This window comes from Papilio machaon, chromosome 17 (assembly GCF_912999745.1).
Source record: "Papilio machaon chromosome 17, ilPapMach1.1, whole genome shotgun sequence".
Lineage (NCBI taxonomy): Eukaryota > Metazoa > Arthropoda > Insecta > Lepidoptera > Papilionidae > Papilio > Papilio machaon.
Genome location: NC_060002.1, coordinates 107,574 through 119,725, shown reverse-complemented (window position 1 = coordinate 119,725; position 12,152 = coordinate 107,574). Strand labels below are relative to the sequence as shown.

Genomic DNA, 12,152 nt, shown 5'->3' with positions numbered 1-12,152 from the left:
CTTTCACTCTAAAGTGACTCGGATCCATATTCAGCCACAATCTCTTATTTTGTACCCTTAAGGACTCAATAATGTCCGTTTCGGAGTTGTAGCTGAATACGTTCCTCACTATCACTCGGGGGTCCCGATTTGCCGCCGGCTCTAGTTTTAACCCATCGTTAGCTTTAAGTCGCGTTTCCATCTTCTCGAGCTCAGGTTTATTTCCGCAGCAGATTACTACTTTGCCGTCCCTTATCTTTCGTATTCTGTCTATTTGTATCCCAGACTTACGTGCGTCAAGGGTCTCCCTAACTTTGTCAATCACATTCTCACTCGTATCCTTCTCCGAGCAAGAGGATACAATGAGGGCATGATTCGGTCGGCATAGTGGGGGCTGGGCCTTTGATATCGGGACCCTCGCTGTCTCAGCGTATGTAGCCACCGGGACTTTGAGGGCCTCTATGGCCTTTCCGGTTTCCCTAACGGTTTCTCCGTACTTTTTCACCCCCTCCCTTACCTCCCCAACCCTTGTCCCGACTGTCTCTACTTTTAGGTCTGTTTCTTCTATTTTCTTAAATATCTCTTCTGACATCTTTTCAGCACCTTCCGTTGCCTTAACAAGCTTTTCCATCTTCTTACTGGTTTTTTCCGTATTTATTTTTATTTCTTTTATTTCTTCCATGAGGCCCTCTAACTTCTTCACGTTTCCACATAGTGCCCTACCCGGGGGGTACTCGTCGAACCTATTCATTATATCATGATTTATCATCTTTTTTATTGACTCCGTATTTGTAATGAGCTCCTTTATTTTGATCCCAATGTCCGGGTTAGGTTAGGTTAGGTTAGGTTAGGTTAGGTTAGGTTAGGTTAGGTTAGGTTAGGTTAGGTTAGGTTAGGTTAGGTTAGGTTAGGTTCCCCACCAACGGTTCCCGCCTTGTCGTGGCGGTGGGGCTCTAGTAACCGTGGCTGCCTCCCACGGTGAAGCTAAGAGGAACCAGGGTCGGCCTAGCGTGCAGGACCGGCTGTCTTGGGCCGGACTGGGCTAGTCTAGCGTGCAGGGCCGACCCACCCGGAGGAGGCTGCCAGAGGCGGACTGTGGGGTCCGCTTCGGAGCATGCCTGGAGGTGGGGCCGCGGGGGGTGCGGGTGGGTACTGGTTTATCCTGCCCCCTGCAGCCCTCGTGGCCGGATGTGTATGGTGGGGCCGCGGAGGGGTACTGGCATACCCAGCCCCTCCGCGGCCCGTAGGGTCAACGGCGGGGCCCGACATCGGACCCGCCGATGGTGGCTGGGGAGGCGGGGGTAAAACCTCGTCTCTCCGGCTTCCATAGCCCCGTGGTGGCAGGTTCGGGGGGACCTGTCACCCGCTTCGAAGGGCAAGGAGGATGGCGCGTATCGTTCCGGCGCGCCTCCCCTAAAGGATGGATGGTGGGTTCACCCACCCCAGTGGTGGAGCTGCTTCGGCGGCTAGCGCAGACGGGGCCGCGGAGGAGTGCGAAAGCGTGCCCGTAGCCCCGTCACCAATGCGCAGGAGGAACAGAGGTGGTTTAGCGGGTATGCTCCCACTAGGGGAGAGAATCTCGCATAACTTCGTGTCCCCCCCGGGGCATGTCGTATGCATAAAGCATTCCCCTCTTTAAAAAAAAAAAAAAAGGTTAGGTTAGGTTAGGTTAGGTTAGGTTCCACGGACCTGCTCGGTTGTCCGAGTGGGCGGAGAGGTGAACTCCGACGTGGCGCGTCCCCGGGTGGTGGATAGGGGAACGCCCCGGCATATTGCTGGGGTAGGGCTTTTTTCGCCCCGCGAACCAAACACTAGACGGGTGGAGCGCAGTGATGCGCTATCCCGATGGCGGGTCCGCCGGTCTTTGACCGGTGGGCGAGGGCTTCGGCCACCGTCGGATAACCCGTAATCTGTACTGAGCGGACCGGGGGCCCTGCGCACTGAGCGCGGGGCTGCGAGGAAGAAAACCTCTCTAAAAAATTACCCGGTGGCAACACCACACTTGGCCGTCCACTGGTCATTTTGATCGGTGGACGCCAAGCAAACCGTAATCCGCACTGAGCGGACCGGGGGCCCTGCGCACTGAGCGTGGGGCCGCGAGGAAGAAAACCTCTCTAAAAAATTACCCGGTGGCAACACCACACTTGGCTGTCCACTGGTCTTTATGATCGGTGGACGCCAAGCAAACCGTAATCCGCACTGAGCGGACCGGGGGCCCTGCGCACTGAGCGTGGGGCCGCGAGGAAGAAAACCTCTCTAAAAAATTACCCGGTGGCAACACCACACTTGGCTGTCCACTGGTCTTTATGATCGGTGGACGCCAAGCAAACCGTAATCCGCACTGAGCGGACCGGGGGCCCTGCGCACTGAGCGTGGGGCCGCGAGGAAGAAAACCTCTCTAAAAAATTACCCGGTGGCAACACCACACTTGGCCGTCCACTGGTCTTATGATCGGTGGACGCCAAGCAAACCGTAATCCGCACTGAGCGGACCGGGGGCCCTACGCACTGAGTGTGGGGTCGCGAGGAAGAAAACCTCTCTAAAAAATTACCCGGAGGAGGAGTACACGCCCATTGGGCGGTGCTAGGCGCGGCGTGCACCGAGGTGCCGTCGTGCGGAGTGGAGGGGTGTTTTTCCCGCGGGGCTATGCCGGACAGGGCCTCCCATACCGGACAGGCCCGCGAGGAACACCAGTGGACCCTGAGGGGTCGGAGGATGGTGGGTCTTCAAGGCCCTCGGCGCGATAGGGTTGGTCAACCCGGCCTCCCTATTGGGCAAAACGACGTTGTGCGGCAGCACTCTAAACTGCAGAGGACTTTGGTCGGTGGATGGCGGCCTTATAGGTCGTGCGTTGATGGAAGGGGGACCTCACCCTGCTAACAAAGGCGGTTTCCGGTGTCCGATAACACTGGACAAAGTATGAGATGGCAAGCCAACAAAACGAAATACCCCAGGAGGGTACCTCCGGCACTGCCGGAGGAGAATCCCTCCCCGTGGCCACGGCCGCGGGCTGCCCCGCGTATTCTGGGGGGGGCAAGGACTGCTTTTCCTATACGACGACTCAGGCTAGAATAATGGAAACGATTGCACGCGATCTGGATTCGGAGGTGACGAGGCGCCCGTCGCTGGACGGCGTCAAAATGAAAGAGGCGAGAGTGCGGCTGGAACGCTTGCCGATCGCGGCACCCAGCGATGCATCGGATGGAAAGACGAGAAGTGACAGGATGGAGTGCGATGGTGGAGCAGCGTCCGATTCGGACTGCAGCATCACCGTCGCTGCCGAAAGAGGGCCGATTTCGGATGCCATGGCAGCGATGCTCGGCGCCAAACGGCCCCGCCTCAGTGAGGGGTCCACGGACGATGAACGGACGGCGTCCCCAGTGACGGCAAGGTGGCGCCAACAAGAGAAGAGGGCAGCGGCCAAGGCTCGCGCCAAACAAAAGGAGGAAGACCTGGAGAAAGAAGCTGAGCTCGCTCGCTTCCGGCGCGAGACGCGGTCTGCGTTGTTTCCCCGACCTGACGATAGGACGGGAGAGAGGTGTGCCGCTCAGCTCCAAGAGCAGGTGCAGGAGGACTTGGCCATTATTGAGAGGGTCGCTACCAAGTCCTCCAATTTGAAGGGCAACTTTGTGCGAGCCCTGAAGGACGCTGCGGTATCAATTAAGGAAGCCGTGGAAGTCCTCGGGGCCCGCACACTATCGGAGGAGACGTGCCAGCTCCAGGCGGACAACGCCCGCCTGCGGGCCGAGATGGATGCACTCCATAAGGAGCTAGCAGCCATAAAGGAGGATCTGCGGAAACGGGGTTCCGTAGTCTCCTCCCACCTGGATATGACAGTGAAGGCCGTCCCCGCATCACGGCCCCCACAAACACCGAACGAGACGTCCTCCGTGGAGGAGATCTGCCGTGCAGTGATGGTCCAGGTCGGAGGCATGATGAACGCCCGCCTGGCCTCGCTTGAGGACAGACTCCTCCCGGAGAGGAACCTGCGGCCGCCTCTCGCGGCCGATAAGAAGAGGGACGGGAGCTCGTACGCTGCCAAGCTTGCGGGGCAGCCGACGGTGCCCGCTAAAGGAAAAGAACAGGGAGCGGCCAGGCAGGCGGCGCAGAAAGTGCCAGCCCAGCCAGGCACCAGCGGCACCCAACGAAAGGCTCCCGCTGCGCCATCGCAGCGCCCGCCGGGCCCCGCCCAGAGCCGGCCCGAGACACAGGGCACGAGCGCCCCCTCACCCGCTACTGCGGAAAAGGGGAAGAGCAAGAGAAGGAGAAAGAGGAGGAAGAATAAGAAAAAGAACTCACCACCCGGGCAGCAGCAGTCGCAGCCCGTGGTGGGTGAGTGGATAAAGGTGGGGCCCAAAAGGCGACAAAAGGAGAAGGCTGGTGCCGCCAAACTCCACGCGCCCCGGTCGTCTGCGGTGGTCATTACGCTGCAGCCGGGTGCATCAGAGAGAGGTGCCACTTATGCAAGCGTCCTCGCCTCGGCAAAGGAGAGGATTAACCCGGCCGAGTTTGGAGCCCAGGGCGTTCGCCTTCGGAAGGCTGCCAACGGGGGTCGTATTTTTGAGTTCCCAGGCGCCTCCAGTGGCGAGAAGGCGGACTCCCTGGCCCAAAGGCTGCGGGAGGTCCTAGATGGTGAAGTCGTCCGCGTCTCCCGGCCTACTAAGTCGGTGGCGCTGCGGGTGTCAGGCTTAGACGACTCTACCACCGATGCCGAGGTGGTCGCCGCGATTGCTGCAGTGGGAGGGTGCCCCGCCGAGCAGCTGCGGGCCGGCGTGATGTCCACCGGCCGCGACGGACTGGGATCAGTGGTTGTCCAGTGTCCCGTCGCGGCTGCGAAAAAGATCGTGACCGCTGGTCGTCTTCTGGTGGGCTGGGTGTCCGCCCAGGCTAGAGTGCTGGATGCCCGGCCAATGAGATGTTTCAGGTGCCTGGCTCCCGGGCACCTATCCGGCCAGTGCCAGGGGGTGGACCGCTCCGGACTCTGTTTCCGGTGCGGTCAACCAGGGCACAAGGCCCGCGGATGCACCGCTGCGCCTCACTGCGTGGTCTGCGCTGCGGCCGGCGTGCCGGCGGAGCACCGAGTCGGCAACAAAGCCTGCGTCTCCCCACCCAAGGGGAAGAGAAGTAAGAAGGGAGGTGGGGACGGTCAGAACTCGACGGTCGGACAGCCCACTGCCTCACCCCTACAGGCGGCACCGCCGCAGGCCGAGGAGGTTGCTATGGTCGTGGAATAATGGCCCTAAACCTCCTCCAAGCCAACATCAATCACTCCGCCAGAGCTCAGGACCTTCTGTTCCAGAGCATGGCGGAGTGGTACATCCACGTGGCGGTGGTGGCCGAGCCATACCGGGTCCCAGCTGGGGACGATTGGGTGGGAGACGCAGACGGGCTGGTGGCCATAACATCCCGGTCCATCGCAGGCTCTCCGGCCTTCGCGGACGTGGTCCGAGGCCGGGGATACGTTTCGGCCCTCGTCGGCGACATCATGGTGGTCGGAGTGTACTTCTCGCCGAATCGGAGTCTCGCCGACTTCGAGTCTTTTCTTTCTGAGGTCGGCGTCCTGGTAGGCGGAAGTCGCTCCGCCCGGGTGCTCGTCGCGGGGGACCTCAACGCCAAATCCTCGGCTTGGGGGTGCCCGGCGACAGATCCGCGAGGCCGGGAGTTGGAAGATTGGGCGGTGGAGACCGGACTCGTGGTCCTTAACCAGGGGTCGGTCAACACGTGCGTGCGGCGTCAGGGCGGCTCCATCGTTGACGTCACCTTCGCCGATGCCGTCTTGGCACGCCGTGTTCGTGGCTGGCGGGTGGTCGAGGACGTGGAGACGCTATCGGACCACCGGTACGTGAGGTTCGACATCTCCGCGTCCCCGTCCAACCCGAGCCCAGTCCCAGGCCGGCCCCCGAGCGGGGAGGGCCCACGCTGGTCGCTGTCGCAGATGGACCGGGATTTCCTGGTCGAGGTCGCTCTCGTGGAGGCGTGGTTCTCCGCGCCCCGAGAGTCTGTGGTCGAGGTCGGTCAGGAGGCGGCGCGGTTGGGTGCGGCCATGTCGCGTATTTGCGACGGGGCCATGCCGAGGGTCCGTTCCGTCCCCTCCAAAAAGCCGGTGTACTGGTGGACCGCCGAGCTCACGCTGCTGCGCGGTTCTTGCGTGGCGGCGAGACGCCGGTACACCCGCTACCGTCGGCGGAGGCGTCGGGACCCGACGGAAGAAGAGCGGCTCTACTCCCTCTACAGAAGTGAGATCCAGGCCCTGCGGGCGGCGATCGGCGCGGCGAAGGACAAGGCGAATGACGAGATGCTGAAGACTCTGGACATCGATCCGTTCGGGAGGCCCTACAAGGCCGTGCGGCGAAAGCTCCGGTCTAGGGGTCCCCCCATCACCCAGAGTCTTCAGCCTCATGAAGTCGACACGGTGGTCGCTGGCCTGTTCCCGCCAGCAGCTGCCGGTTTCGTGGCGCCGGAAATGGCTGACCCCACTGTAGAGGGAGGAGCGGATTCAGGTGCACCGCCGGTAACGGAGGAAGAGCTGAGGGCGGCGGTGTTGCGCATGCGCGCTAAAAACACTGCCCCCGGCCCCGACGGTGTGCCCGGTTGCGCCTGGGTTCTAGCGCTGGAGCCGCTCGAACCGTGGATTCGGGCACTTTTCCAGGCCTGCTTGGAGCGGGGCCAGTTCCCGAGTGAGTGGAAGAAGGGGAAACTGGTCCTGCTCAAAAAAGATGGACGTCCGGCCCACGAGCCGTCGGCGTACCGGCCGATCGTTCTGCTGGACGAGATCAGCAAGCTCTTTGAGCGTGTCGTTGCCGCTCGTCTCGTCCAGCATCTGGAGAGGGTGGGGCCGAATCTCAGCGCCAACCAATTCGGCTTCCGCACTGGCAGGTCCACCCTTGACGCCATTGCGCGGGTGAGGACCCTTGCGGAGGATGCCGAGTCCCGGGGCGAGGTGTTGTTGGCCGTGTCTCTAGACATTTCCAACGCCTTCAACACCCTGCCCTGGGAAACCATCAGGGAGGCGCTGGGATACCACGGCTTCCCGCCGTACCTCAGGAGGATCGTCGCGGCCTACCTCTCCGAGCGATCGGTCGCGTATCCAACCAGCGTCGGCTGGTTGCAGAAGGCAACCTCGTGCGGTGTTCCGCAGGGGTCGGTTCTCGGGCCGCTCCTGTGGAACATCGGGTACGACTGGGTGCTGCGCCTGCCCCTCCCAAGCGGTGTCGAAGTCGTTTGCTATGCCGACGACACCTTGGTGACGGCGCGGGGCAGCACCCACAGGGAGGCCCGATGCAGGGCCACAGCTGGCTTGGCCATAACGGTGGCCAGGATCCGTCGCCTGGGTTTGGAGGTTGCATTGCACAAGTCGGAGGCCATGTATTTTCACGGGCCTCGACGAGCACCTCCGACCCAGTCCGCGGTCATGGTGGGCGGAATTTCCATCGGCGTCGGGGGCACTATGAAATACCTCGGACTCGTCCTCGATAGCCGATGGAAATTCGAAGAGCACTTCCGGCGTCTCGTCCCGAAGCTCATGGGGGCAGCTGGGGCCCTTAGCCGGCTCCTGCCAAACTTGGGCGGCCCGGGCTCGCGGTGTCGTCGCCTGTACACAGGCGTGGTGCGGTCGATGGCGCTTTACGGCGCACCCATCTGGGCGGATACTCTGACCGCCCGGACTCGAGCCCTGCTTCGAAAGCCGCAGAGGGTCATGGCGGTCAGAGTAAGTCGTGGCTATCGCACCGTGTCGTGCGACGCGGCCTGTGTGCTGGCGGGGACACCGCCATGGGACTTAGACGCGGAGGTGCTCTCTGGCGCCTACTGGCGGAGAGTGGATGCCCGATCCCGGGGGGAGATCCCTCCCCCGGATCAGGAGAGTGCGTGGCGGCGGGCGGCGGAGGCGCAGCTCATTACTGAATGGCGGGAGCGGCTGCTTACGGCGTCCGCCGGCCAACGCACCATTGAGGCGATCCGGCCCGTCCTCGAGCTCTGGACGGGTCGGAAGCACGGGGCTCTCTCGTTCCGTCTGGTGCAGGTACTCTCGGGACATGGTTGTTTCGGGGCGTATCTGTGCCGGATTGCGCGGCGAGAGCCCAGTGCGAGGTGCCATGAGTGCGGCCACGCTGAGGACTCGGCGCAGCACACTCTGGAGTCGTGTGTGCACTGGTCGGCCCAGCGCGCCGCACTCGTGGCAGAAATCGGGATGGACCTCTCGCTGCCCGCTGTCGTCAACGCGATGGTGGGTAGCGAGAGCTCCTGGAACGCTGTCGCCTCCTTCTGCGAAGAGGTGATGGCGCTGAAGGAGGCGGCGGAACGTCGGCGGGAGGAGGACGCAGCCGCGGACCCTCTTCGCCGTCGTCGCGACGGGCGCAGGCAGCAGGCGCACACCCGCCGTCTGCCTCCGTAATGGCAGAGCTCCGGGCGATGGACGGCCTATTGGCCCATCGCCCGCCAAACCTTCGAGTGCTAGGCGCGCCTGGTATCGGGTGCGCCTTAAGACGTGTGTTGTGGGGACTCCCTACATCTTTGTCCCCACAAGAGGAGAGTCCGAGTGGACAACGCCGGCTGGGTCGCGGAAGATTGCGCAAGTGTTCCCGTGACCCAGCCACAAGGCGGAATGGAGGGCCCGAGGGGTTTTAGTGGGTATGGCCGAACGACTTTAGGCGAGTCCCACACTCCCTGCGCCACTGCACATACAGGCCCGGCGCAGGGGTGCGTAACTGCATTTCCCCTCGTAAAAAAAAAAAAAAAAAAAAAAAAAAAAAAAAAAAAAAAAAAAAAGGTTAGGTTAGGTTAGGTTCCACGGACCTGCTCGGTTGTCCGAGTGGGCGGAGAGGTGAACTCCGACGTGGCGCGTCCCCGGGTGGTGGATAGGGGAACGCCCCGGCATATTGCTGGGGTAGGGCTTTTTTCGCCCCGCGAACCAAACACCAAAACCCGTAAATCCGCACCCAGCGGAAACGGGGGCTCTGCGCACTGAGCGTAGGGCCGCGAGGAAGAAAACCTCTATAAAAAATTACCCTGGTGGCAACACCACACTTGGCGCCCACTGGTCTTTATGATCGGTGGACGCCAAGTAAACCGTAAGTCCGCACTGAGCGGAAACGGGGGCTCTGCGCACTGAGCGTGGGGCCGCGAGGAAGAAAACCTCTATAAAAAATTACCCTGAGGAGGAGGTGGATGTTCCGTAGGGCTACACCGGACAGGGCCACCCATACCGGGCAGGCCTGCGGAACATCGACGAGGGCGTGCGGCATCACGTTAAAAGGCAGCGGACTTCGGTCGGAGTATGGCGGCCTCCAAGGCCGCGCGTCATGACTGGGGGACCTCACCCTGCTCAACAAAGGCGGCTTCCGGTGTCCGACAACGCCGGACCACCAATGACCATGGCAGACTCGAAAAATGTATTACCCCAGGAGGGTACCGCTGGCTACGCCAGCGGAGAATCCCTCCCAGAGGTCACTCTGACCTCTGGCCGGCCCACGTATTCTGGGGGGGCCAAAGGATGCCACACGACCACTGCAAGAATATTGACAACGATTGCGAGCGACTTGGATTTGTTGAAAAAGGAAAGACGGGAAGCGTCGAGAGAGAGAGGGCCAAAGACTGGCAAAAACCCGACGGAGGAGGACGACACTAGCGACGCTGAGCTAGTGTCTGTATCCGAAGTGTCCGGAATGTCGGGACTGTCTGGGCTATCCTCAGACTCGGACAGCACAGTTGAGGGCACAAAAGACCTGGCGGAGACGAGTAAGACCGCCCCCACAGCCCCGAGACTCGCCCTCAAATTTGCGGCAAAGATGCCAAAGAAGAGGGCGCTAAAAGATGACGGAGCGGCGGCCCCGGTCGCCACCAAGGTGTCCACGGCGGCAAGAGGCCGCCCTAGACGCCCAGGGGCTCATGCCGCCTATCTGCAGGAGGCGAGAGCGCACATGGCGGAGGAGGGGGAGAGTGGAGCAAGCGGCTCGAACCCCCCCCCCTACCGGCCTCCTTGCCTCCTGCCCAGAGACTCTTCGGAGCCAAGGTGCTCCCAGCCGGAGGCCGCTACTATCGAGGCCCTGGCTGCAAAAGCCCTCCTGAATGTGGCCGCCATTCAGGGGGAGGTTAAAAAGAGCGGCCACATTAAGGGCACGGTCCTGGGCCAGATAAACCGGGCCACAAAGGGGGTGATTGAGGCGGTGGAGGAGCTCCGCTCAATCACCCCCCAAGAGGAGCAACGCCGACTCCGCGCGGAGAACGCCAGATTGGCGCGGGAAGTAGAACTCATCCGCGCGGAGTTAAAAGCGTTCAAGGAAGCGTACTCGGAGTCGCAGAAAAAAGCGGCCGCGACTCCGAGGGAGACTCCTCCGGCCCGGGAGGAGAGTGTGGAAACCGTGCTCAGGGGCGCCCTCGAGGAGATGAGGCGCGACCTTCTAGAGTCCGTAGGCGGGATGGTTAACGCCCGCCTAGGAGACCTAGAAACGCGCCTCCCCCCTGAGCCGGTGGTCAGGCCGCCTCTCCAGGCGGACAGGAACCACCCGCCGCCGCCGCGCCCTGTGGCCCGGCCCAATTTAGTGGCTGGTGCCACCAAAACCGTGGAGGTACGACCGGCCCAGGCCCCTGTGGCCAAAGCCGGTCCAGCGAAAACAAAGCGGAAGATTAGCAAGACCGGACCGGCCGCCCCTCCCCCCCCTCCACCTGCTGGCGGAGGAGGGAGCGCAGAGACGGCCACAAAGGCCAAAGCCGGAGCCACCAAACCCGCCCCCCAAACACCCGGGGGCGAGGAAACACCATGGTCCAAGGTAGTCGGCCGGAAGGCCCGTAAGAAGAAGGCTCCGGCCAGGGCCCCGCCCGCTGCACAGGTTCATCCTGTAAGAACGCAGCGGGCTGCCCCCCCCCCCAAAGCGGTAAAGATCGTGGCCCCCAAGACGGCGGCCATCACCGTCACCCTCAAACCGGGGGCCACGATCACGACAGCGGAAGGTCAGGTCGCCGAGGCCAAATATACAGATGTATTGGCCAAGGCCAAGGCGGCGATCTGCCTTAGGGACCTCGGCTTGGAGACGGTCAAGGTGCGTACCAGCATGACCGGCTCCAAGCTGATGGAGGTGGGGGGGAGCACCCCAGAAGAGACGGCCGACCGCCTGGCCGCCGAATTGACACGCGTCATTGGCGGCTGGGCGGACATCGCGCGTCCGTCCAAGCTCGCAGACCTTCGGGTCTCGGGTTTGGACGAGACGATAACGTGCGAGGAGGTGGCAGCCAAACTGGCTACAATCGGAGGCTGCCACCCCGAGGCCGTCAAAGTGGGCCTAATCAGGCCCAGCTTCTGGGGTGGGGGGTCCACCCTTGTGAGATGTCCGGCAGCGGCGGCAAAAGCCGTCGCTCAGATAGGAAAGGTGGCCATAGGGTGGAGTATGGCCACCGTCACCGCGGTAAGGGCCCGGCCGCTGCGCTGTTTTAAGTGCATGCAGCTGGGCCACACCCGGGCCCTATGCCCGTCGGAAGCGGAGGATGGTCGCCTCTGCTTCCGATGTGGCCAAGAGGGCCACAAGAGGGCTGCGTGCGAGGCGCCTGTCCACTGCGCCGTGTGCAAAAGGACAGGCTGCCCGCACGCCCACGTCATGGGGGGGGCTAAATGCACCCCCCCCACCATAAGGGGGAAGGCCCGCTCCACCGGCCCTCCCCCTGCGCCAAGAGCGCAGCCGCCGTCCGGGCCGCATCAACCGCCCGAAGAGGAACGTATGCAGGTGTCATAAATGCCCAGACACCTGCATACGGAGTTCCTGCAGACCAACGCCAACCACTCCGCCCGCGCACAGGACCTGCTCATGCAGGCCCTGGCGGAGTGGAAAATTGCCGTTGCTGTCGTGGCCGAGCCCTACCTCATCCCTTCCCAGCCTCATTGGGTCGGGGACACGGAGGGCTCGGTCGGAATGGTGGCGCCGCCAACGGGCCCGCAAATCCTCTCTCTCAGAGAGAGGGGTGCGGGTTACGTGGCGGCAAACTGGGGAGAAGTAGTGCTCATCGGAGTCTACTTCTCCCCGAACAGGAGCCTCTCGCAATTTGAGAGGTTCCTGGATGGCCTGGAGCTGGTGGTGCGGAGGGCATTGCCAGCCCAGGTCATCGTGATGGGGGACCTCAATGCTAAGTGCGCGGCTTGGGGATCCCCCATCACTGACGTCAAGGGGGCGCACCTTCGGGACTGG

General features: G+C 62.4%; 2 protein-coding genes across 2 annotated transcripts; both read left to right on the top strand.

Moving 5' to 3' along the window:
* Positions 1 to 2,903: 2,903 nt before the first annotated feature.
* Positions 2,904 to 5,213, top strand: LOC123721893. The gene has a single exon (XM_045681968.1). It carries the CDS (start codon positions 2,904 to 2,906, stop codon positions 5,211 to 5,213), a length of 2,310 nt encoding a protein of 769 aa, XP_045537924.1.
* A 4,065-nt stretch (positions 5,214 to 9,278) lies between these two features.
* Positions 9,279 to 11,702, top strand: LOC123721892 (caskin-1-like). Its single transcript, XM_045681966.1, has one exon. The coding sequence runs from the start codon at positions 9,279 to 9,281 to the stop codon at positions 11,700 to 11,702; it is 2,424 nt and encodes an 807-aa protein (XP_045537922.1).
* The last annotated feature ends 450 nt before the right edge of the window (positions 11,703 to 12,152 follow it).